At 41.5% G+C, this 27,608-nt stretch overlaps 1 protein-coding gene across 3 annotated transcripts in view; it reads right to left on the reverse strand.

The window, feature by feature from the left end:
- The window catches only part of SRPX (sushi repeat containing protein X-linked), a 91,003-nt gene that overhangs the window by 33,560 nt on the left and 29,835 nt on the right, over positions 1–27,608 (reverse strand). For 2 of the 3 annotated variants that reach the window (XM_037822210.1, XM_037822211.1), the window contains exon 2: positions 514–573. In XM_037822210.1, the coding sequence (XP_037678138.1) occupies positions 514–573 (60 nt within the window). Of the gene's footprint in view, positions 1–513; positions 1,753–27,608 lie in introns of those variants that run through there. The other variant, XM_037822209.1, reaches the window with a different exon arrangement.

Genomic DNA, 27,608 nt, shown 5'->3' on the forward strand with positions numbered 1-27,608 from the left:
CAACACACTTTACTCATCATTTCAAGAGCCAAGCTGGGCTCAGAAAGAGCACGATGAAATGAGCTTATGAAAATCAAGTTTTCTCATTCTCCATTTATCTCAGTACATTAACAGCACTGGATCCAGATCTGACCTTGGGCGGTTTGCTCTGGATGATTCTGGCTGTAATGTATGAATCAGACAGAAATCATGGCTTGATTTTCACTTTCATCAGCTAGAGCTTGGCTTTGCAGAAGTAAGGATAGTACAGAAACTTAGGAGAATAAAATGACCATTAGGGTGCTGAAGGACAGCACTTCAGAGATTTCCAAATGCTTTTTGTTTTCTTTCTTTTCTTTCTTTTTCTTAACAGCAGCATATGTGTATCTATTTTAAAGTATTTGCTTTTTTGGATAAGTCATTAGAACGTAAATGCGTCATCTGGTCACTTTATTACAGTTTGCCCCGCAGGGCAAAAAGGAAAGTTCTCCTGGCATCAGCGGATCCTCATTAGCATATAAGCAAAGCATTCACCTTTGTATCTAGCGTGTGAATATTCGATTTCATCATCTTCTAGTGGTGAGTCTCCCGAGCCTACAATAAAAAAGAACAGAAACGGCAGCAAGAAAAGCCACATGGTACGGACGCGTATTTCAAAGCGCTGCTTTGGCACAGTCCATGCAAGAGGGGCTATTAGAATGCAGAGCCAAGAGCCAAAGCTTCTGTGGCCATTCATGAGGGGACAGGGGACCTCTCAGAGTGAACCTGGCTGGGCTGCGATTACTAGAGCCAATCCAAATGAACCTCAAGCCGTTTTGGAATCACCGGGTGCCAACCGAAATTCTGGAACCAGGATAGAGAGAGAGTCAACTTCACTCTGAGAAGACACCAATGTATATGAATCTAACGCCAGAAAGACGCAGTAAAATGTGTGTGACTCAGACACGGCCCACAATTTCTTCAGTGGTTAAAGAAAACCCAGTGGAACTGGGTGTTTGGGGTAACTGAGAACTGGTACATCTTATGAAATGAATTTGGGTGGAAAATGAGGTGGGTAGATCAACTGTCTTATCTTAATGACAAAAGAAATGGAAGGCTGCTTTGGTGTATTTGTAGGAAATGAAAGTGAAACAAAGGATCTGGATGTTTATTCAGAATAGAAATTCGCCAACGCATGGTTAAAGTAACATTTCTTGAAAAGTCTTCCTATCCTTAAAACCACAGGCTCCAAGAGAAAGTCTGTGCTTATCATTTTAAGTTTTAAACTCGTATGGAAGTTGCGAATGAATCACTTCTACATGATGTAAAATACTGAATTGCAGTGAGTGATGAATCCTTAACCTTTGAGGTGGCAGCAGGCCCCCAACTTCAAAATGGTATTCTTGAATTCAGAGAACTTTCCCTGTAGACTTCCTAGTCTGATCACTGACCCTTGGGGTGTCACCATCCTGGTTACACATTTTCCCACAGGGGCCTACAAACCATAACAGGTCACACTCTACTATGTGCCTCTCTACTAGATACTCCCTACTATGAGGTTATTCAAAACCCCACAAAGAATGAACTACTGAGTAATGGACCCTGTTCCACTTGTATTTTGGATGAGAGATGTAGAGTGTGGGAATTGGAGGTGGAAATTGACGAAGGCTGGACCGTGTCAATTTGGAAAGTGAAGTAGGCTCCCTCCCCTTAATCTGTAACAAGAGAGTCCCCTTCCCCCTCAACCGGTAATGACTGCAAAGTAAACATTAAAGCCCTGAGAGGAAGGGAGTGAAACTGTGCCGTTTTAGGGAGTGAGACTTGCGGATGTACGCATTAGCCAAGCGTAACCGTTCCAGTAATTAACCATTGCACCAGCCTTGAGAAAATTTCTCAAGGTTGCTAAAGATCTTAAGCACCCATTAATTAGCCGTCGACTCTGCTTTTGTCAAAGTAGCTTGCTTGCATTTTCAGGATGTGATTTCTGCCTATATAAGTCTCAAGCACTCTCCAGGCAGCTGCTGCTCACTGAACTCCCTGCGCGGAGTGACAGGCAGCAGCCGCCAGCTAGCTGACTAATAAAGGCTCTTTTAAATTCCGTTTGGCTCTCTCGTACCTTAACTCGCGGGCACCGTAACATTTGGAGGCCCCAGCGAGATTTTCTCCTCGGCGTATTCCGAGGCTTATCAGTCGAGACAAGGTCCGACTACCGGTCTTCCCCCAGGGGGGCGCGCATGAGAGACGTTCCTCAGCCCCGGCGGAGAACCGAGTGGTCGGGCCTCGAGATTCGAAAATCTGCCTCTGGAGCCATCTGGACGTGGGCCCACAACGGTAAGAGATCTCTAATCTGGTCTGGTGGGGTACCCGTTTAGGGTCTTTAGGAGGGCTGGACGCAGCCATAACTCCGAGACCTGGCCTCGGACCACGACGGTGGCCGGTGGCCTCAGGTTTTGGGTTCTGGTACAGGTTTGGAATTGGTCTCTTAGCGCAGACCTAGTCTCTGTTTTGTGTTTTGTTGTTAGTGTCTTTGTTCTGTTCTGTTTCTGTTTTGTCAACTGTCAGTCCCATAGGGTCAGTCTCCGTCTGCTTCCGCTTGCTCTCCGTTGCAATGTTTTTTGAAAAATGTTCAGGACTTCTGCCGACAAGCTGCAGGGTTGGGGGCTACGGTCAACCCAGGAGCTCTCGGGCCCTTTGCAAATTCAAATGGCCAACCTTTCCAAATTCTAATTGCCCCCCCCCCCAGGGCACTCTAAATTTGCTAATTACCTTTCAGGTTCAAAGAGTCATTTACAGGAGTGCAGGACACCCGAATCAAATTCCCTATATTGAAACCTGGATCGGCATCCTCACTGACCGCCCCAAATGGCTTAATCATTTTTCTGCATATTGTGCTGTCCACGGGCTCCAGGAGGGCTGGGGTGGGGGTGAACAGGCCCTTTGTCTGCAGGCAGCGGCGCGTGGCTACAGACTCGGGTGTTGCCTTCCTGCTGCCGGGCCAGGTGGGCAAGCCTATCCCCACGGTTTGAGCGCTGGTAAACAAGCGCTGAAGTGGTGAGCAGGTGCCAGGACCTGCCTCTGGCCAGGGCACAAGCTTTCCCCTGTAAAACAGGCCACCAGTAAATTATTTGTCGATGATCAGCAGTCACCAGCTGGACACTGACTGGAGAAAGAGCAGAGGCGGATCCCCAAGTATGCGAGCCAGGGAGTGGTCCCCAGCATCCTTTGTTTCTGGTATTTCTGTTCCGTCATAAGTCACAGGACATCTGTCTGCTTGTACATCCAGGGGTGTCCTGGAGCCAGTGTGTTCCCAGATCCTGAAGACATGCCAGCCCCCTGGGAGGTGGTGTTAACTGCTGGCCTGGTGCTTAAAAGTGGCTCATCTTTTCTTAGTGACACCACTTGCTTTTTGTCTTACAGCCTCTGACCTCAGAGGAACCTTTTGTACTTTCTAGAAATGGCAAGCCACTGTTGGGGAGTGTCGGCCAAAGCCCCACTGAACAGCGTATTTGGGCATCAAAAACAGCCACATGGAAAGGCCGAGGTCGGGGGGTGGGGGAGATTAGTGAAGACAAGTGGCTTCTCTGCATTCAGCCAGGAGGTGGGGGTGGGGGCAGAGCCTCCCCATGGGGCACGGTAAGCCTCACGCTCGTCCCTGTGACTGAGCTGTGCTGGAGCTGACCTGCCAGGTGACAGCTGTCCCGCTGGAGCCCACCTGTCTATGTCTGAGGCACCATGGTGGTATGAGTGCTGCATGTCCTCACGGGAACCCTGCTAGGGGCCAGAGGCCACTTCCCTGGGCAGGGGGCGAGGCAGGCGACCTGAGGGCAGGGAGGCGCGGGCTGCCACTCGGCTCCCTGGGACTAAAATTGTTCAACACCTAAACCATCCAAAAAGCAAGATGTGCTCGTTCTAAAGGGCCACCCAAAAGGCCACCAGTCCTCAACCCCCCACAAAATAGTCCCCCCTTATCATGGCCCCCACCTTATTCCATAGGACCCTCTGCCCCTAGTGCGGGGCCCTTTCTGGGAATAGTTCAGGTTCCCCCCACCCTAAGTTCAGGAGGACCCCTTGTTCCCACTCCAGAGTTTGTAAATAGCTTTTAATACTCATTTTTAAAGTAGTTTTATATTGCAGAAGTTCATGGTATGTCATTTAATGCAAAGATAAAACCATTTTACTTCAATGTTATTAAAAAGGTTTATTTTATTAGGAAATAAATGTGTTATTGCAGTGTTTTGTGGCCTGTTTAAAGGCTTTTGTTTAGCAAAGTGAATGTAGAGTACAGTAAAATGTTAAGTTGCCATCTACTTTATGAAATCCATCAACTTGAAATTTTTTAACCCTATCAAGAAAGTGAAATGTGTAATAGATAGTAAGTATGCAGTCATGTTTTTATGTCATGTTTAGAAATCCATGAAATTGCTCCACTTACTAAATTTTTGCTGATGGCTGAATTGTAAATTAATAATAAGATCATGCCCTTAGCAAATATTTAGTTTTGTTTTAAAATTTAAGTTAAGAGATTTCTAGAACATTCCTTTCTATGGTTCTTAAATAACATAAAGTAATTGTACAATGTTGCTAATAGTGAACCTAGCAAGCTGCATTCAAATTCAAGTATGTTGAAATGAGTAATCCAACAAAATTCTATTTGGATCAAATCCTCATCCCTTGACCTTGTGTAAAAAAAAAGTACTCTCCTTCCAGTGAAAAATTATCACAGAGGTTCGTTAAATGAGACTCTGACCCAGTGTTCTTACTGTATTTTACATGTGCCCCCCCCCCCCAAACTCCCGGCACCGCAGCCCACCTGAAGCCAGGCCTGAGGCGCCATGCCCCTCGGGGAAAGACTCAGTCCTTTATTCGTTCGGGCCCCTAATGCTGGGGCCCGGCTGCTCTACCTCACCGGGCTGGGCAGGGGTCCCTGCTGCTAACTCCCTCCTCAAGGAGGGACCCAGAATTTAGTTTCTGGTCTCTCCATCCAACCCTGCTCCAGCTTAAACTTTTAGTATTTATTCTGGGCAAAAGCCCAGACAGTATACTTTATATTGATTGCTTCAGTTTATATTTATTAAGCATCTACTGTTTTAGTTGCTAGGAATACAAGAGGGTCAAAACCCCCAAAAACTAATCTCTTTGTTAGAGTCCGTTTTCTTTACCCATCAGCCCACATAGGACAACTATCAACAACTTCTGCAAACCCTTTTCACGTCAGAAGAGGAAGAGAATCCGTGCCCAGGGACAGAAACTAGTCGTGGGGCCAGATGATCTACCTACCACGGAAGCAGACCGCCTCGAAACCGTTTTTCTTTTCACCCGACCCCGGTGGGACCCTAACATGAATTAAGGTAAGAAGGCTCTCGAACGGTACCGCCAGACTCTAATGGGAGCTCTCTGAGCAGCAGCGCGGAGGCCTGCAAATATGTCCAAGGTAACTGAGGTAACTCAGGGGGCCACTAAGTCCCCTGCCACTTTTCTAGAGTGCCTCCAGGAGGCTTACCAATTATACACCCCTATAAATCTGGAGGCTCCAGAAAACAGGCGAGCAATTAATATTGCTTTTGTCGCCCAGTCAGCCCCAAATATAAAGAAAAAATTACAGAAGTTAGAAGGCTTTGAGGGAAAGGTACTAAGTGAGTTGGTGAAGGTTGCTCAACAAGTTTTCACTAATAGAGAGTGTTCCGAAGACTTAAATAAAAAAAATGGCAAAGGTCCTACTTGCCATGAGTAAAAACCAGGCGCGGAATAAAAACCGAAAAAGGAACCAAAAATTCGAAAAAAAAGTCGGAAGGAGGTAATAGACTGTCCAGTAAGAAAGAAGGACGAAGAGGGCCCCCTCTAAGCCAAAACCAATATGCATTCTGTAAAGAGGAGGGAGCCTTTCAGACTCTAAAAAAGGCACTCACTCGGGCCCCAGCCTTAGCACTCCCAAATCTCAAAAAGCCATTCCAGCTGCATGTAGCCAAGGCACAAAGGGCAGCAAAAGGAGTGTTAACACAGCGCTTGGGGCCATGAAACGGGTGGTAGCCTATCTTTCAAAGCGCCTCAATCCGGTTGCGGCAGGCTGGCCTAACTGTCTACACAGACAGCTGGTATGCATTTGCCACCACATACTTGCATGAAACCATCTACCAGGAATGTGGTCTCCTAACCTCCAGAAAAAAATACGCCCGAAGCAAAAAAAAAACGCTTTCACCAACCAGACGGCCAAAGAAGCAGCCCTAAAACCAGTGGGGCCTCTTCAAGCTTTGCCCCTCCTACCGCCCCGGGTACTAAAAGCTACCCCAACTTATTCAAACTCTAATATTCGGCTACTCCAAAAGCCTCCTACCAGAAGCACTGGGAAGAAACTTAATTTTCCAAACGCATCAAAGTACACACTTGAAAAGGACAAAATTAGCTAAACTGCTAAAAACTGACTTTTACATACATAAGCTTTTTCAGTCAGCAAAAGAAGTAAGCAAAAAATGTCACGTCTGTGCTCAAGTCAACTCAAGTCATGTAAGTACCCCTGCTGCCCCCGGTCACCGCCTAAGAGGTCAACTTCCAGGAAAGCAATAAAAAAACTTCACAAAACTGCCTCCTAGACCAGGGGAATACAAGTACTTACTTGTGCTGGTGGACACCTTCTCAGGATAAGTTAAAACCTACCTAACTCGGTCAGAGTCAGCTCAGGTAGTAGCTAAGAAATTATTGGCTGAAATTGTCCCTCGGTTTGGCCTACCGGTAGCAATGGGGTCTGACAATGGTCCGGCTTTTATAGCCCAAGTTACCCAAAACTTGGTAAAAGCATTAGGAATCAAATGGAAGCTACACTGCATCTACACACCGCAAAGCTCAGGACAGGTAGAAAGAATGAATCGGACACTTAAGGAAACCCTCACCAAACTTAAATTAGAGACTGGCGGAAACTGGGTGAGCCTTCTTCCGTTTGCCTTACTTAAAGCTAGGTGTACTCCTTATGTAAAAGGTATTACTCCATATGAAGCCATGTTCGGCAGGCCACCCCCGCTCCTCCCCAAGTTAGGGGAGGAGCAGCTTGCCTCCCTGTCTAACTCTGAACTTCTCAAGTCCTTACAGGCTTTACACTACAGCTCCAAAAACATCCATCACGTCGTCAGCGCCCACCGTCCGAAACCTGACACCGCGGAAGAAGAAACCCCTACTGCTGAACCTGGTGATTTAGTGTGGGTCAGAAAAAGGAATCCCTCCTCCCTCGAGGCACGCTGGGCTGGGCCTTATCAGGTGATTCTAAGTACACCGACTGCCATGAAAGTCGCAGGTAAAAGATTTTGGATACATCGCTCACAAATTAAAAAGGCAGACTCCGACCAGAACGCAGAATGGTCCATACAAAAAAACATCAGATCCCCTAAAACTTCGGCTGCAGCGACGTACGCCATTATGCTGACCCTAGTAACAATGCTAGCTGCCGAGAACCCCCATCAAGCCACTAATTATACGTGGCAGTTAACTCGCACCATTGATGGAACAGTGGTCAGCCAGATTAGCACCCCTGGCAGCCCTAAATTTGTTTTTGACCTATGTAAACTCTTTGGGAGACTCTGGAATCTACCAGAAGCTGTAAATACCTATTTGAGAGGGGGAAGGGTAGAGCTTAGGGGCTTCAGTTGTGGTAAATTAGAACTGGAACGAGGGCTATGGCATAGTCAACATTACATCTGTCCGCAAAGAAGTGCCTCAAAGTGTGGGGGAGAGGATGATTATTTCTGTTATAGTTGGGGCTGTGAAACCATAGCCCCATGGAAAAATGTAGATCATTTATTAAAGGTCACCAGGGAGATAAGGCCAGAAGCTCCTATTAAAAATTGTGTAATTGGGAACTGTAACCCTGTTACTGTTGAACCACAGCAGCATTGGGAAGATTCCCAGTGGTTGGGGGGAAAAACGTGGGGATTGCACCTATATGTATCAGGATATGACCCCGGAGTGTTATTCACTATTCAAAAAAGGAAAAGTCCTAAGCCCTTAAATCCAATAGGCCCCCTGGACCCCATCGACATCAAAATACCTGTAACAACTACTCCTTTCCCGCTTACCCGTCCTTACTCCACCATAAAAGCCACCCCTTATCTCCAAAAGCAACTCCCCTCCCTCCACCTCCAAACTCCTGACAAGAGTCTCTATTCAATACACTTAAACTCATGTTTAAATTCTTAAACCAAACTTCCCCCAACTTAACTGAAAATTGCTGGCTATGTCTAAACCCCGAACCACCCTATTATACAGGCCTGGGAGCTAACCGGAGTATAGGAGTAACTAACAATGACATTCAAAATATCTCCCTATCAAATATTCACCAAAATTCACACTATTGTCCCTGGGGCACTACCCCTAAGCTTACTTTAGGTGACTTTCAAGGACAAGGAACATGCTTCCAGTCCCCTCAATTCCCCCTATCTACTTCTCCTTATGCTAATTCCTGTACCTCTGTACTACTCTAGCAAGGGAGGTAGAAAGCACCTCGGGCTAACTAACTTCAAACAAGTCAAGCGAGGGGGACCAATACTAGTGCCAGTGCTCCTGGGACTTGGGGTAGCTGAGGCAACCGCAGTAGGAACCACAGCACTTGTCACAGGAGACCAAAATTTTAAAAGCCTTAGTACTCAGATCGACCAGGATCTAAAAACCTTAGAAGAAAGGGTTACTAAATTTGAGGAGTCCTTAAGCTCATTGGCAGAAGTAGTGCTTCAGAATCAGAGGGGACTCGACCTTGTATTCTTAAAGCAGGGAGGGCTTTGTTTAGCCTTGGGGGAAGCATGCTGTTTTTATACTAACCACTCAGGTGTAATTAAAGAAAGTTTAAGCCAACTCCGAAAGAGAATACAGGATAAAGAAGAGCAAAGGAAAAAGGAGGCAAATTGGTTTGAAAGTATATTTTCTCAATCTCCATGGTTAACTACCTTAATATCAGCAGTTGCCGGACCCCTGGCTCTTATCATGTTAGCCTTAATCATAGGCCCCTGTGTTATAAACAGTTTAGTTAAATTTGTCCAACGGCATATTCAAAGCGTAAAGCTTATGGTTTTGCAGTCCCAATATCAATATCAATTCTCACCCTTGGAAGAAACAATGATTTGATTCTCCCTAGAAACCAGTGGGGAATGAAGTGGGCTCCCTCCCCTTAATCTGTAACAAGAGAGTCCCCTTCCCCCTCAACCGGTAATGACTGCAAAGTAAACATTAAAGCCCTGAGAGGAAGGGAGTGAAACTGTGCCGTTTTAGGGAGTGAAACTGTGCCGTTTTAGGGAGTGAGACTTGCGGATGTACGCATTAGCCAAGCGTAACCGTTCCAATAATTAACCATTGCACCAGCCTTGAGAAAATTTCTCAAGGTTGCTAAAGATCTTAAGCACCCATTAATTAGCCGTCGACTCTGCTTTTGTCAAAGTAGCTTGCTTGCATTTTCAGGATGTGATTTCTGCCTATATAAGTCTCAAGCACTCTCCAGGCAGCTGCTGCTCACTGAACTCCCTGCGCGGAGTGACAGGCAGCAGCCGCCAGCTAGCTGACTAATAAAGGCTCTTTTAAATTCCGTTTGGCTCTCTCGTACCTTAACTCGCGGGCACCGTAACAGAAAGGACTCCCAACCAGAGAAGGCTGATGCTGTGTTCTTTATTCAGCTTTCCCCTGGTCTCTGGCTACCCAGACAGGTACAAAATCACAAACTACTCATTATTCCACATCAAAAAGTGAACATGAAAACCTGTATTACGCCTCAAGAAAGCAATTTAACAACACAAATCAAAAATCTATGTTTAAACCCCTTGATTTCAGTTATTCCACTTCTGGGAATCTACCACAAGGAAATAATACTAAATATGGAAAAAATTTTACACACAAACCTTTCTTTGCAATGCCATTTATAATATCAAAAGGCTACAAACAAACCAAATATTCAATAGTATGCTTAAATAAACCATAGTACATTCATTAGACATAATAACGTAGTCATTAAAAATAATGTGTTTATCTCTTCATATGAAGAGATACCACAGCATGGAGAAAAGCTTGTGTTATAGTAGTAAGTGGAAACTGTGCTATACTGAAATTATAACAAAATTATATAAATGGTGTGATTTATAATAATGTAAAATAATCAAATTAAAAATGCATAGAAAAGAGCCTATGATAATTGAATTTTTTCTTCCTTCTAAATTTTCTACAGGCATGTATTACTTTCATAATGGAGAAAATAAACTTTATTTTACATATTGTGCATATAACTCAAAGAAGCCTAGTTTTCAAAATATATTTTGAATCTATTAGAAATATTTAAGAATCTACTCTCCCTCTCTTCCCACCCTGCCCCCCACTCTTCTCCATATTCAGAGTTGAACTGGGGCTCCCCTGTCCTGTAGGAATTGCAGGGTTCTCCAACTCTGTATGGCACATTTCTAAGTGTCAAGAGAGCTGTCTCATATCAAGAGCACCTTCTTCTTCCCCAAGTCATTCTGGCCCCGTATGTTCTACCTAGATAGAGAGAGGATCTAGACTTATTCCTGGCTCTAAGCAGAGAGGACAAGCTGTCACAGGTTAGGGTCTCTGGGAAGCAGCTTTTGAGATGGAGTTTAGTACACAGGATATTTATTAGGGATCAACACCTTGGGATCTACACCTGTGAAAAGGAGAAGGAAGCAGATTTGGACAGAAAGAGAAGGCCAACTGTAGTGTAGGTCCAACAACAGCCTCAGCCAACACCATGAGGAACCCTGGATTTAAAATGGCAGGCCAGAGTTTTCTCACATTGGGCTGAAATAGCTGGGTCTTTCTATCTCCACCTCCATCAGTTATTGGATGTGGCTCACCTTGGGAAGGATGTGACCTTGGGCAAAACACTCTCAGCAGCTGTGGCAATCCCTGACAAGGCTGAGAGCCGGTGGCTGTCTGAGGATGGCATTGTCTGCAACTGGGACAACCAGTCCTTCCTTGAAGGAGGATCTGGGTGGCTTATCTTCATGACTGTCAAAACAAGGCTTGCCCATCCAGAGACAATGTGAGATTCCCCCCTCCTACTGGAGAGACAAATGCACCAGGGATGAATAGCCCCATGTTACCAGTACATCAGTATTCTAAATGTCTGACAGTAGGGGAATAGGCAAACAAATGATCTTATGTCAACAAGCTATTATATAGCCACTAATCCAAGTTTCAAATGGAGAAATGTATATGAAATATTGTTACTCGGGGAAAAAAAAAGCAGACAACTACAAATTATGTACAGCTTGAAACTGTATATATATATATAGATAGATATACAGACACACACACACAGAATATTGACACAGAGGCAACTAGCCCAGAAAAAGACTCACGCATATATCAGAATATGATAAGGTGGGATTGATTACAAATCAGTGGAAATAAAAGGGTAATTAAATATGCAGGGATTCATTAGATATTCATATAAAGAGAAAAGCTAAATTAGGGCCCTATCACACCATACAGAAAAGTCAACTCCAGAGATTAATGACCTAAGTGTGAAGGCAAAAACTTGAGAAAAAATGCAGAATGTCTTCATGATCATGAGATAGAAAAACACTATTTAAACAAAACTTACAAATATAACACAAAAAGGAAAATATCAATATATTTCACTACATTAAAATGTAAAACTTATGTCCTCGTACATGCGACAACATGGATGAACCTTGAAGACTCACGTTGAGTGAAATAAGTCAGATACAAAAGGATAGATATTGTATGACCTTACTGTTTTGAAACAATTAGAATAAGCAAACTCATAGAGTCAGAATCTAGAATATAGGTTTCCAAGGATTGGGGTTGGGATAGGGAATGGGAAGTTATGGCTTAAAATGCACAGGGTTTCTGTTTGGAATGATGGAAATGTTTTGGTAATGGGTGGTGGTGATGGTAACACAACACTGTGAACACAATTAACAGCACTAAAATATATATCTGAATGTGATTAAAAGGGGAAATGTCAGAGTATATATATGGTAACAGAATAAACATTTTTAAGAAAATTCATGGAACTACACTACACAGTGAACCCTAAGTTAAACCATGGACTATAATTAATAGTACAATTATAAAAACGTGCTTCCATCAGTTGTAACAAATATTCCACACTAATGCAAGGTGTTAATAACAGAGAGGTATATGGGAATCCTGTATTTTATGCATGATTGTTCTGTAAACCCACCACTTCTCTCATAAAGAAAAAGTTGTAAAACTTCTGTACAATAAAAGACATAAACAAGGATTAAAGGGAAGACTCAAACTGGGAAAAAATATCTGCATATGTAACACAGAATTACTATCCAGAATATATAAAGAAAATAGCCCAAGAGAAAAAAAGTGACACATATGACTAGGTGCTTTACAGAAAAATAACCTTAATTTGAAGCAAACAGCACAAAATGTTAATGAAAGAATATTCAGCCCCACTAGTAACCAGGGCCATATGTATCATAAAAACAAGATACCAATTCACACCCAACAGATTGACAAAAATTAAACTGGCAAGGATGTCATGATGTGGGAACTCTCAGGTACTGCTGGTGGAAGCGTAACTGGTATAACTTTTAAGAGACATTTTGCATTACATTTGAGACTAGCCTTCAAGTCAGCCTCTCCACTTCTAGTTATGTGCCTCGGGAACTCTTGCATAGTGCATACGGAGCTGGGCTAGGATGTTCACTACAGTATTGCCATTAGCAGTCAAAATGATTGTATGAAATCATTGCTAGAAAAAAATGGAGACATAAATGTGGCTATATTCCAAGGATAGAAAGCTGCAAAAGTTAAAATGAGTGAACTCATCTACATGAAACAAGGTGGAATCTTAAAAACACAATGTAAAGTGAATAAAAGCAAGTTTCATAATAGTAAATATAGTGAGATATCCATCATGTAAACTTTTAAAATGCAGAAAACAATACTATGTGTTTTCTATGGATATGTAGTAAAATTATAACACAATGGATTGGAAAACTACACCCTGACTTCATAGTAGTGGTTTCCTTTGGGAAGAGAGGAAGCAAATCAGAAATGCATGCAAAAGAGCCATTGATGGAAGGGAATAAAAATGCATACAAAGGAGCCATTGACCATTTCGTTCTTTAAAAAAAAACAAAAGGATCACAAGCAAATGTGGAAAATGTTAATATCAGTTGAATCTAGATGATGGGCACTTTTCTTATATTTGACATACTTCATTATTTAAAATAGGAAAAGCAGAAGGGAGGAAGGAAAGGAGGAAAGATGGGGGAAGGCAATGGAAGAAAAATCGATAAAGCTAGATGTTAGGGTGGTAGAATTAATAGGAGAAACTTTCCCCCCATTTTATATGCTTTTCAAGTTTTCTTTATCGAGCAGGTCATTAACTTTTAAATCTTTAACAAAAACATATTGAAAAACTGTTAAAGACTAAAAATAGTGAGTTGCGGTATTGCAATATTGTATAATCTACTCCCCCCACTGCAAGTCTTCACACCCCAAAGCCTTGTTACAGATCTAAAGGGACTGCCACCCAAACAAGGGCAGGACCAGCTGTCTGAGGTCAGAGCCAGAACTTTTGTACCTTGAGTTTTGAGTTTGCTCCACCTCCTGTTTCACTTGCACAAACACCACTCCTACGATACGCCTTGACCCTGCTGCCTCCATGGGTGTCAGGAGTAAACCACTAGAGTTTTTAAACCAGAACATCAACAAAATTATCATTTGAAAAATAGTAGATGCTTGCCTAAAGAAAGGAAACCTCCAGGCTTCACCATGAGCAACATATCTTACAATAACCAAAGTCGCTCCCACTCGCCTTTCCCCTCAACCTACAGAAAAATATTCAAATTTCCCCAACCTCAAATCTCTTCCCCCTGTGCTCTATAGCTGCTCATTGAATTGTGCCTTGAAGATCTTCACCTTTCTGTATATACTTTGTATTGCACAATAAGGAAAGAATTGAAATTGTGGAACTGTAACCCATAACAATTTTTGAAATTACCTATATGACTGCTTGTTGAGCTGTACATCAAGAGATGACACCTTACTGTATGTATGTTATATTTTACAGTAATGGAAATGGCTGAAGTTGTGGAACCCATTACATTCTTTGATTTGCTCTCTAACTACTTGTGAAATCATACCTTGACAGTTATCACTGTTATGTATATATGTTAAAGTCACAATAAAAAAATGGAAAAAAACCCTATTCCCTTGACTCTCAACTTACACATCTCACTTTTCCCTTCACAATTTTCTAGAACAGGTGGGCTTCGTTTGCAGTTTCTATTAAACCATTTTCCAATTTAATCAATTATCCTTTCACCAACCCTGAAATTGCATGTGTATACATATATATATACCACTCAGTTGTCATCCCATTTGACTTATCTACAGGATTTAATATGAATGATCACCCAAACAGTCCACAAAGTCTCTTATGCCCTGGCTGCCAACTAAGAACGTCTTCCTGGTTCTCTTTCTCCTTTCTAAACAGACTCTCTCTTTAGCTCTTCACCAGCCAAATTTGAACATAAGTGTTTCTCAAGGTTCCACTCTTGGAACATCTCCTGGGGCCATCGCACTCACATACTTGACCCAAACCATCACCTATGTACAAATGACAAATTCATTATTTCCAGCCTTAAACTTTTACCCAAAAACCAGGCCAGAATTTCAAACTGTTTTCTGGCTGTCTCTACACTCACACTCAACCTATTCAAAACCAGATTCCTTTTCTCACCCACCAAATCTGTGCCGCCTCCACTGTTTCCCACTTCAGCAAATAGCATTGCAATCCAGCCAGTCTGCCACAAGAAATACCCCAGCCATGGTTTCATTCTTCCATCTTCCTCACCTCCCCCAGTCTATCTATACCCCAATTGTTTCAAATCTACCTCAGAAATGGTTCTCAAATCATCCCAAACTCTCCATATTAACTGCTATTGTCCTAGTTCAGGTCAACGTTGTAATCAAGAAGTTAGGATTTAAGGGCTGATTATGATTACTGAATCATTGTATAGATACTCCTTTTTACCTTCTGATATAGAAGGTAGACAGAAGAAAGTATCTGAAACCTGAACTGTAACCCAGCTGCCTTGATCTCTGATAATGATTGTATAGCCTTTATCTTGTGCCCTTGTGATTGTGAAACCTTGTGACTAACCTTCACTTGTGCCCATTTATCCAGTTTTTCGACTTTAGAGTCTTTTGATCACTAAAGACAGGCCCTAATGTTTATTATTGAAGGGTCTTGCTTGGGTCAACCCAGGACTAACCCATTCCAAGTCCAAAGTTATTTTGATAACCAAAGCTGGATCTAACCAAAATGTGCCCGCCTGACATGCACAGTAGCTTAGACTTTAACCTACATGTCACCTATACCTCATTATAATACTAAAAATCACACCCACCATCATATTAAGGCTGATATTTTTTTACATACGTTCTGTGACAGAGCATGTAATCAATCTGTGCATGCTCAATAATTAGATCACTTCTAATTACATCATCTGGGGTCATTGTGCTCATTATCCTAAAACCTGCCCAACTTTGGATGCTATAAAACTATCAGAATTTCTGCTATTCAGGGAGACAGATAGGCCATCTGTTCTCCTGCTTCGTGCCTAGCAATGAACTCTTTCTCTCTTTGAAACACTGGTGTCTCAGGAATTGGTCATTTGAGCGCATCAGGCAAAGAATCCACCGCCTTGGTCCGGTAACAATTGTCTTGGTAAGATCATTGCAAAAGCCTCCTTACCAGGGTCCTGCTGCTAGTCTCTGTTCACACTCCCAAAACCCCCTTCCCCCACCAAGAGATACCCCCAAGTTACCTTGGGAGTATCTTGGGAGTCAGTTTTATGTGAAACAAATCACGTCATTCACCTGTGCAAACACCTTTCATGTTTACCCATGTCTACAATGTTAAATCCAAAGCCCTGGATATCACATTTAAGGCACACTCAAACTGTCCACAATCCACCCTTTTTCTCTCCAGCCAGACTTGCTCTTCAGATACTCAATGAACTTCCCAGAGTTTCTGGGCCTTTCCCTCTATGTGGAATGCCCTTTCCTTTCACCTCTGCTTATCAAAAACCTTCTATCAAGTGTCATCTCCATGATGTCTTTCCTGTTCCCCAGTCATTAAAGCATATTCAACTTTAAAAGGGAACTATAACATCCCAACAGAAAAATGAGAAAAGAAATGAAGGCACCAATGGAATAAAACTATGAAAAAATGTTCAAACTCAAAAATAAGGGACATAAAAGTATCAAGACATCATTTTATAAAGCTATCATGTTATCAAATTGAAAATAAAATTAGAATAATGTTACTGCTGAAAGGGTGATGAAATAAGCCCTCTTAGGTATTTTTTAGGGGAACGTGAATTGATAGAGCCTTTCTATAAAAATCTTGCAGTAATGTGTCAAAACCTTAAAATGTGCATACCCTTTAACCCAGATAGTCCCCTGAGATCTCTACCCTAAGAAAGAATATAAAACATGTGCAAAGATTTATGAACATAGAAGTTGACTACAAAATAGTTTGGAATTGCCAAAGATAGGAATCAATTTAAATATCCAGCAAAAGGAAATGGTTTATCATATTATGATACATTCACAAAACATAATAACTGTTCATTTTGAAGAGTTTCATTGATATGGGGAAATTATTATTATAGAATGCCAAATGAGAAAAGAAACAGGCAGAATCACAATGACTGCAAAAATGAATTAAGATTTTAAAATATGGCAGTATGTATTTGCGAGAGCAACGATATAGATGAATTGAACTGCAATAATAGTGAGTGAAAAAAGCAAGTCCCTAAAGACTATATATATGGCCCCCTTTTTATAAAATACAAAACCTTCTAAAATGAAATAACAAATCATTTCAACATACAAATATATGTGATGAAACTATTTTTGAGAAAGCAATGGGATAATCTCTCCTCTACTCTTGAACCATTCTGTTCAAAAGCCATTAGATGGGACAGAACAAGGCAGATGTGTGCACCAGAAAGGGCAGGGAGACATGTGGACAAGAGTAGAATCTCAGAGTCCAAGTAGGGCAGAGAGGGCAAAGGGGAGGGAAGAGGGAATCCACATGGGAGGATAGCCTGGTATAGGGAGCCAGAGACCAGCAAGCTGAGGAAGGCTTCTACATGGGCAAGGGGACAGCTTGGCATGGGGTACTAGAGACTGAGTGGGATGAGGAGAGTATCCACCAGAGAAGATGGAATAGCAGAGGACACAAGGGCTTGGTTACTTACAGGACAATCAAATAGGTAAATAAATGAATAATAATGGGTTTAGCACTGTTAGAGAAGGGAGGTACTAATAAGAAAACTAGAATGGACAAAGCGTTGGATCAGTAGAAATATCAGTGTGAGCTCAGGATTTTCAATATATGTAGGCAGATGTAGAAATAACTGTTATGGACTGAATCATGCCCCTCAAAAAGACATGTTCATGTCCTAACCCTTGGTCTTATGAATGCGAACCCATTTGTAAATAAGATATTTGAAGATGTTATTAGTTAAGGCGAGGCCAAACTGAATCAGGATGGGCCTTAATCCAATATGACCAGAGTCCTCATAAGCAGAGGAAATTTGTACAGAAGGAGTAGGAGGTAGGAGGAGACAGACAAGACAAGAGATGGCCATGCAATGGGAACAGAGATCAAGTTCTGAACTGCCAGCAAGCCACCACTAGAACACGACAGACTTCAGAGAAACCATGGCCCTGCCAACACCTCAATTTTGGACTTCCAGCCTCCTAAACTGAGATGACTAGGGTCTGTGGTACTTTTTACAGTAGCCCTAGCAAGTGAAGACAATCATATAGATTGTAAATGTGTGGTCTTAAATTGGTTTGTCCACAGAGAGAAACTGGGAGAGGCAACACTGCAATAGCAATGTTTCTAGAACGAAACACAGCGACCAACAAACCAAGATTCGCAATTCTCAACCTGCCCATGAATGCTGAGCAAGGCAGCCTAGTCCCCAGCAACCTTATCCTCCTCTGAGCTCTATAGCATCTGGTGCCAATAGTTATTATTTATTGGTGTCTATACCAATCTCCTAGCTGGACTAGACTTCCAAATCCTGGGGGAAAGAAATGTTGTCAGGTGCATCTTTGAAGGTGTTCAAATAATAGAACCAGTTGGTCAAAGCTTAGAATAGGAAAATTCAAAATGATGTTTCACACACATATAGTGGGTAGCTTTCCACCTCAGATCCTTTGAAGAATAAGCTACCACAGGTATAAATAAATGAGCTATGCTCAACATTGTCTACTGACACCCATTTCCAGCATCTTCTGTGTCCCTGCCTCTCTAGGTTTCAGAGGCTGGAAGATTGAAATCTACAGTTCCTGGAGTCCCCGCCCCTAGGATGTGGATCGTTCCACAAATGAGAGACAGTTTTAGAGATTTGGAAGATGAAATAAAAGTCATTCTTCTTTTCTACAGTTGTGTAGAGAGAAAGTAGGTTTCAGCGGATGTGAGTGTTGGCAGTGGTGGGATACGGTGCTCACTATTTCTTTACCAGCTTTGCGGGGTAGGAAGGATGTAGCATTGGCAGTGGTGATAGTCAAAGCAGCAAGAGTTTCTTAACCTTTTTGTGTCAGGAGTAGTTACCGACATCTGAATTGAAGCTGTGGTGCCTTTTGACCTTTAATCCAGACTTCCCTGGCTTCCATTGCTCCAGCCCTTCCAACAATCTCGTGAGCACATAATTCCCTGCATTAAATCCCTTTTTGCCTAAAATACCTAGAGGGGTTTCTGTTTTCTGTATTAATAGATATTTAATCAAAGCAATTAAGAAAATAAAGTGTGGTTTTCACAGCTTTCTCTTAGAAACTGGACACTATTCTAACACAGGGCAGACTGTTAAAAAGACTACAAGTCTTTTGAAGATGTAGGAGGGGGCTTTTATGTGGATATGGATGAGGAAGGAAACAAAAAAGGCTAGAGTCAAGCTTTTTATTCTTCTTCCTATTTGGTCTATCTCCTCAGTTACATTCAGGATGATTTTTGATCAACCAAATCTATGCAGAGAAGGGAAATAACAAATATTGAGTGTCAATGATATGCACTACACTAGGAAATTTCAAGGAATTATCTCATTTAATTTATACAACCCTGGCAAATTGATATAATTATCTTAATTTACAAGTCTCATTGTAAGGGGAGAAGAGGCATTTGAAACTAATAGAATATTTAGCCAATTTGCTAAAACTTTATATAGCTCTTTACTGATTGTGATACATGAGCCAAATTGGAAGATGTGATGGTTATATGTTACAGGTTTTAGTTAAAATGGTAGGTTTTTAGTTTATTTTGAAGACAATTTTGCATCCTTAATATTTTATCAGAAAGTTTTGTTTTTCCTTCTCATCAGCACACTAAATATAATTCTAATATTATCAGAAAACAACATTTAAAGATAAATTGCATCTTCAAGTTTATACTGATAGTCAATAGAAAAAGAAAATTCACTTTGCAATGAGCATTCTGAATCTGAGTCCCATGGCCTCCTAGAGAATCAATGAAAGGGTTTTAGGGGGTCCATGAACCCCATCTAATTAGACATGTCTTTGTTACACAAATGCATTTTTAGGGGGGGGAAGTCACTAGATTTCAGTAGATTTTAATGAAGCTGTTGATAAAAAACATTAAGAACTTATTTTTACAGCATTCTTTGTTATGAAGCATGTTAGAATATGTAATGAATATTTTGTATCTCATTGACTCTTTTTAGCACGAGGAAGGAGAGTCAAATATTTTTAAAACAAAGATAAATGCGTATCTTCATTAGATTATTTCAGTTTCCTCTAGACCAGCACTGTCCAATGGAACTTTCTGCAATGATGGGAATGTTCTGTATCAGCCACATGAGGTTACTAAGCACTTGAAATGTGGCTAGTACAACTGAGAAACTGAATGCTTTGATTTAATTTAATTTAATTTAAATTTAAATAACCATATATGGATAATAACTACCATACCAGACAGCACATATCTAGATCTAATATTTTTTTTTTAATGCTATGGCAATAACCCAGTGGACTTGACTCTTGAAGATGAGAGTGTATAGCAATGTTGCTTACAAGGGGTGACAGTGTGATTGTGAAAACTTTGTGGATCACACTCCCTTTATCCAGTGTATGGATGGATGAGTAGAACAATGGGGACAAAAACTAAATGCAAAATAGGGTGGGGGAATGATTTGGCTGTTCTTTTTTTACTTTTATTTTTTATTCTTATTCTTTTTCTTTCTGCAGTAAGGAAAATGTTCAAAGATATATTGGGGAGATGAATGCACAACTCTATGATGGTACTGTGAACAGTTGATTATACACCAGGGATGATTGCATGGTATGTGAGTATATCGCAATAAAACTGAATTTAATTTTTTAAAAATGCTTTGGAGATAAAGCATACCTGTAAATTGCTCAGTGGTGAGAACCATGTCTAATTTACCTTGTATACCCAGCACATGCTTCAGAGTTGGTAGTCAAGAAATGTTTGTTGAAGGAAAAGACAAAGATCTGCCCTAAGTTTCCTATGACACATAAATCATGTGTCCTTAAGCTCATATTTCTGGAATGGTTTTATCCTAATCAGTACAGCATTAGTATATAACTTTGAACTGTGACAATGCTGGAGAGATCTGAAATGTTTAAAAAAAGGTATTTTACACTAGTGGAAGCCATTGGGTCATTATTTGTGGGAGCCAGATGATTTAGTGCTAACAAATGATTTGCCAACAGGGTTACACTGCAGCTGCAGTGAATTGGAAAGGACATCTGAATGACTTTTGCACAAAGACCAAATCCAGGAACTGCCATCAAAACATGGTCTAAAGATGAAGCCAAGTGTATGACTAAAATCCCTTGTTAAAACCTCAGAGAGATCTAAGGTGGTGCCTCAGAGTATCTTCAGCCATACAAAAGGCCCTTTAAATAGATTTAGGGCGTGCCTCACAGATCATCTTAATCAAACAACGGAAAAGGGCTTATGTACATGGGATTTGTGGGTGTGGTTTTGTTTAATGGAGTGAACCTCAAGAAGATTCACAGGAGACCCCTCCTTTTAAGAACATATAATTCTTAAAAGTTATATATGCAGAAATATCGCCAGATTGTCTGAGGGCAGAAACTGTACAGAATGAGGAGAGACCTTTGAATTCTACTGTCAGGAAGTAGGCTGAGAGAGCTGCTCAGCTGTAAATAGATGCTACCATTCAGAAAAAAAAGGAAAGATGACTTAAAGAGTGGAATCAAGAGCGCAGAGAGCACTCTCTCTAGCTAACCCTCCTCGGCAGGTGAACTCACTGCCCTCCCCCTCCCCCATGTGGGAACTGACTCCCAGGGGTGTAACTCTCCTTGGCAACACGGGATATGACTCCGGGGGATGAGTCTGGACCTGACATCGTGGGATTGAGAAGATCTTCTTGACCAAAAGGGGGATGCGAAATGAAATGAAATAAAGCTTCAGTGGCTGAGAGATTTCAAATGGAGTCGAGAGGTCACTCTGGTGGGCATTCTTATGCACTATATAGCTATCCCTTTTTAGGTTTTAATGCATTGGAATAGCTAAAAATAAATACCTGAAACTATCAAACTGCAACCCAGTAGCCTTGACTCTGGAAGACAATTGTATAACAATGTAGATTACAAGGGGTGACAGTATGATTGTGAAAACCCTGTGGATCACACTCCCTTTATCCAGTGTATGGATGGATGAGTAGAAAAATGGGGACAAAAACTAAATGAAAAGTAGGGTGGGATGGGGGGTGATTTGGGTGTTCTTTTTTACTTTTATTTTTTATTCTTATTCTGATTCTTTGATGTAAAGAAAATGTTCAAAAATAGATTGGGGTGATGAATGCACAACTATATGATGGCACTGTGAACAGCTGATTGTACACCACAGATGACTGTATGGTATGTGAATATATCTCAATAAAACTGAATTGTTAAAAAAAGAGCCCAGAGAGCAGAGTTGAAAGCACAGACAACTGTTCCCAGACCTGAGACCTAACAAGGCTCTTCCATAATTTGGCCAGCTGGATTTCAGAACTGGACCAGTGACTCGTTTGTGCCTCTCATTTAAACACGCCCCCTCCCACACACACACTTTTTAACAGGAATCTCCACAGCAATAATCTTAGGCCTATCCCACCATTGTCAGTTGGGTGAGTGGGGGCAAATAATTTATCTCTTTAGTTTCACAGATCTACAAATTGAGAGGAATTGTATCCAAGTAGTAACAATCAAGGAACTATATCATAGGTGCCCTATCCACATCTGGACCTCATTTAGATGTTGAGCAGATGCCAATATGGGATGAGACTTTGAGGGAATTTAGGAGGGTGATGAAAATACTTTGCATATAGAAAGAACATGAATCATTGGAGACCAGAGGGTGGACCATGATAAGCAGCTTCTAAGACGGCCCTAAAGATCGCTGCCTCCTGACAGTCATGCCCTTGTGTGAACCCCTCCGTTTGAGTGTGGGGTGAAATTACTGACTTGCTTCTAAGGAATGGAATATGCCAGAGATGATGCCATTTCTCTTCTGAGGCTAAGTTATAAAAAGACTGTGGCTTCCATCTTGGTCACTCTCACACACAGTCACTCTTGGATTCCTCATCCAGTGGCAATCTAGCTACCAAGTCATGAGGCAGTCCTGTGGAGGAGCTCAAGCAATGAGGGAACAAGGCCTGCCAATAGCCATGTGAGTAAAGTTGGAAGAGGATCTCACACACATACATACACACAAACATGCAAGCTGAGCCTTCAGATGAAAGTGCAGGCCCAGCCAACAGCTTGATTGCAACCTCATGAGAGACCTTGAGTCATTTAAGCCATGCCCAGATCCTGACCTTCACAAATTCTGATTTGATAAATGGTATTGATTTTAAAACAATAGAAGGAGGAGGAGGAGGAGGAGGAGGAGGAGGGAAAAGAGAGGAAGAGGGTGGAGGAGGAGAAGGAAAATGTGTAAGAAGAAAAGGAGAAAGAGAAGAAAGAAGAGGAGGAGGACAAGAAGGAGAAGAGGAGACAGAGGAAGAGGAGGAGGAGGAGAAAGAGAAGGGGAGGAGGAGGAGAAGAAGAAAGAAGAAGAGATGAGGAAGAGGAGGAGGAAGAGGAATAAGAAGAGGAAGAGGAGGAGGAGAAGGAAGAGCACGTGTAAAAAGGACATTCCGTGTAGAGTCAGAAGATTTCGATATACTTCTCAGCTCTGGTTTTATAGCCTTCTCTTAGATCACTGTAGTAGATACTGTTGATGACCAACCCAGATCTTCTTTACCCAGGCTGGTGTATCCGCCCCTAGCTGCTGTGGTGGCTGACAGGTGGCTGCTTTGGAGGCATCCTTCTCCAGAGAATTGTCCTCAGTTAATAGGAGCCACCTCACCCTGGAGATTATGTCACCTCCACCCTTTCCCTGGAAGAGCCAATGTCTGGTTGATACAGATGGACATAAGGTCAGATTCCTTGTTTCAAGGGACAGGGTGAGGAGTGCAAGATTTATGCTTTTCAACACCCTGTGGATCAGAGCAAGGCTAGACTCTACCAGAGACTGTGTACTTGCTTGGGTCTTCTCTGCTTTCCTCCCACATAAGTTTTTCCTGAGAACATTCCCTTAACAAATCCCAGGCTCTGTTTCTGTGGAACCAAATTAATACAGTCATCAGACTTCCCTAAACCTCAAATATTCCAATCTGCCATGCCTCATTGGGTGGCCATAAGATTGAATGGCATAATAAATATGTTTTTAAAACACTATATTAAAAGAAAATAGTTACTATGATTCTTGTTTTTTTTAACAATTTCTAAATTGATGGTTCATAATCACATTTTCTATTTAATTCAGTGCGTATTTACCAAATGACTTGGAGCTCTGTGCATGCAAACAAGCTTCTGATAAAAACATTAAAATATGACAAACTTGTATCTGGCCTGGCAGAATTTTTTAAAACACTGAGCATAGTCTCCAATCTCAGCACTACCAAAATTATTTGCTTTTTAATTCCTCTGTCTAAACCATCTGGTATGATTTACTATTTAGTTAAATATATATATATATATATCTTTTGGTTCAACTTGATAACCACCAGAAAAAGCCACATACACAATCCTTTCCATTAAAATAAACTGTTGTCAAGTTCAGTCTGTGAATTCAGATGATAAAATTGGCTTTAGGAAAAAGTGGTTTTCAGGCTCAAGACATTACCAGAGCTTATCCTTTGAAGCAGGAAAAAAAAACCTGTGGTTCCCTATATGGCTTCATGACCTAAAAATCCTTATGAATTGGGGGCCCACAGAAAGTTATTCCCTCACTATCAAGTATTACTGCTAGCTCTCTCACCTTCTCGTGGCTTTTGCTAACATGTGAGTGTACAAACATTTCTCACAACCCTGAGGAAGAGCCTATGTAGACACGGGGTAGAGTGGTAACACTTCTCACCTCCGTGGGACAAGTGTGCGGATGGCTTCTAGAATAGCTGGAAAGGCCTAAGATATGGGGGGCCTTTGAAGAAGCCCCAGTAGTGAGCCCCACATGCCTCACTGGCAGGCAAAACCTTCTTTGTCCTGTCTTGGAAAAGTTTCAAGGCAGAGGAGAGACATCTCAGATGTGTGTGTAAATATGTGTGTTTGAAGGAGTGAGGCAGAGGAGAAATTTTAGCATTTCAAACCATCAGCTTCAACCCCAGGACACAAGCCCAGAAGGAATATTCAGGAAGACCAGAAACTACAAATTAGATACTCTTCCTTGGAAACCTTGCTCATCTAAATCAATGGCAGAATAACAGATGAAAACCAGAAGTTAAGAGGGAGAACAATTAACGAATAATCACTCATTATTGGGATTATAAGTATCAGTGCCCCATTGAAGGGGAACTTGATTGAAAGTGGTTGTTTAAAGGCAGGTATCACACAGAGTAGCACCACAAATATAAATAAGTGTTTGCACGATGTACTTCTAAGGTATGACACTGGTACAGAGAGTTAACAGAGCGGCATATGCAAAAACTACCCATGACATATTATAGACTATACTTAATAGGAATACCTTATCAGCACTACACTAATACTAGGGATGAATAACTAGGGGCTGATAAAAGCTTTGGGATGTTTTGTGTTATGATAATTATTTAAAATTGAGAGTGACAATGATTATACAACTAAGGGAAGATAATCTGAGACACTGATTGTTTATCTTGGAGAGAACATATGCTATGTGAAATGAGGAACCCCTTACTTAAAAAAAATAACTAAATAAGCATTTAAATAAACTTCCAAATTAAAAAAAAGGGGGGAAAGTACACAGAGGAAGAACCTGGTCCCAAGTGGAACAAAGGTATCTAGAAAGATCAATCTAAACCTCTTGTGAATCATGGGGAATAGCCCGAAAAAAAAATGTTTTTATTACCAGCGATTTTACTGGGGAGAAGATTCTACAAAAGGTTCAGATGGAACAAATTTATAGTACATCCCAGATAATCACCTGCCCATACTCTCTCCTCTTCCCTCTCCACCATCATCCCAAGTCCCTCACATGTACCAACAGTCAACTAGAGCTGTGCTTTTCCAATTGTGACCCAAGTTAAGTGGGTCATGTGCAGTACTTTTGTAGTGAAATAAAATAGGATTGAAAATGTCAGAATGTGTTGTACACAGGAAAAATAAATACTACTTTGTCTTTGTTTCAATTGTATAGGTATATGTGTGGTAGGGTGTTCCTAGTTTGCATGGGACAGTCCCATTTTAACCCTGTTGTCCCAGCATTATTATTAACAGTACTCTCCTTCACACTAAAAGTGTCCTGATTTGGATGATAAAGCGTATGTTTGCCCTAATACTAGGTCACCGTAGAAGAAACATCTTCCCATGGAGAGAGTTGGAAAAGCAGTGACTGAAAACACTTGGAAAACCTGTAGGTCTAGTTAATTGTTTAGTTAATTCTTTTTTTCATTCTGCAGAAAGAATGGATCTGAGAAAGGCTTTGAGGGGGCAGTGGTAGAAGTCTTAATACTTTCCCCTGATTTGTTCAGGAATGGATGTCCTTGTCCCATGAAATGCCATGCAGATACTGAGCTTCCCCAACCATTATAGCCACCCTCTCCGATAGGATGCAATTGAAAGAGCCCTGGAATCAAGTTCCAGTTCCACCAGCTAACTATATGACCTTAACTGGGGAAGCTGCCTCCCATTCCTGAACCTCAGTTCACTCATCTGTAAAATGGGGTGGCAGTAGTGGGGAGAAGGGTACATTACTCTTTTCAAACTCTATTCCCTCAGAACAAACCCCATCTTCAACTTCTAGTTGGAATCATCACAGTCAATTAAATCAACTTGCCCTCTTCTTCCTCCAACTAGTAATAACCGATTAGCTTGATGCAACACTTTAAAATTCATCAACTTCTTTCATTTCCATTACCTCGTTAAGTCCTCAGTGCAATCCCATGAGGTAGGTAACATTGAGTGACTAGAATTGTAAACCCGGGGAGGCAAGTGACTCTTTGCTACCTTGTTCACGACTATGTCCCCAGCTCAGAAAATGAAACGAACATCAATTTCTAGATTAAATTCTTCAGACTGTAAATCTCGTGCTATTTCACAACTACTTGCTTCTATCTTGATGCCTTTGCACTACCCTCCTGAAAAGCCCTTCCTCTCTACTTTCTCAGTCCCTTTCCTACTTCAAAAGCTCATTCAAAGCTTACCTCCTCCAGTTAGTCCTTTCTAAACCTTACTTTAAATCCCATTCTCAATGAACTGCTCTGTTCACATTTTTTTAAATTAGCACTGATTTTTAGCGTTGCTATGAATTTTCAGAAGTCATTTCAAGTACATGTAGGTTCAGTCTTTCCAGCTAGATAGCAAACTCCTCAAAGAATAAGGGAGGGGTTTGCTTCCTCTTATCACCCCAGAGGTAATGAACAAAGTGCCCCTCTCACCAAGGGGCCCTCAAAAAGGATTCTTCCCTCTGGAGACTCCAGTACACACTACTGATAGGTCTCAAGCTCTTCCACCAGTCTCAAAATGGGACCTCCATCTCCCTCAGTCAAGGCTGTACTTACAGAAACAGATTCTGTGTTTAAGATTCAAAAAAGCTACCCAAATAAAGCTGGAATGGGCACATGGTGTTTGGCAGTAAATCAGTGGTATAATTTATAAAATTCTGGCACATTACAGCAAAAATGAGAATAACAGATCCAGGAAAGACAGATACTAAAAAAATCAAATAAAATCACAGCAGTATGGTAGGCAGCAAACCTTTAACTGCACAGCTGCAGAATGATATTTTAATACAGCAGATAAAATGGCAGAGAGAGAAAAGAGACTGTAGGGAAAGACATTTCTAGAAAGCAGCCCTGAAACAAGCATCATGAGAATGTCTCCAAGTGACAGGCTGCTGCCTGCCCAGCTGAAACCTGAGAATTCTTTCTTCTGGAACATTCTCTGGTTCGCTGACAGAGGATGGAACACCAGCACCCAAGGATGAAAACTTGGCTTCACTTGAAGCTTTTAGCTGACAGTCACACACCGGCTGCTGTCAGTTATTATCATCTTCACTGGGAAACTCAAGCACTGGGAGAAAAAAAAGGTGGCACGGAACTGATGGTGATTCTGAGTTTCAAAATGGTAAT

Source organism: Choloepus didactylus, chromosome X (genome assembly GCF_015220235.1).
Source record: "Choloepus didactylus isolate mChoDid1 chromosome X, mChoDid1.pri, whole genome shotgun sequence".
NCBI classification, from domain to species: Eukaryota; Metazoa; Chordata; class Mammalia; order Pilosa; family Megalonychidae; genus Choloepus; species Choloepus didactylus.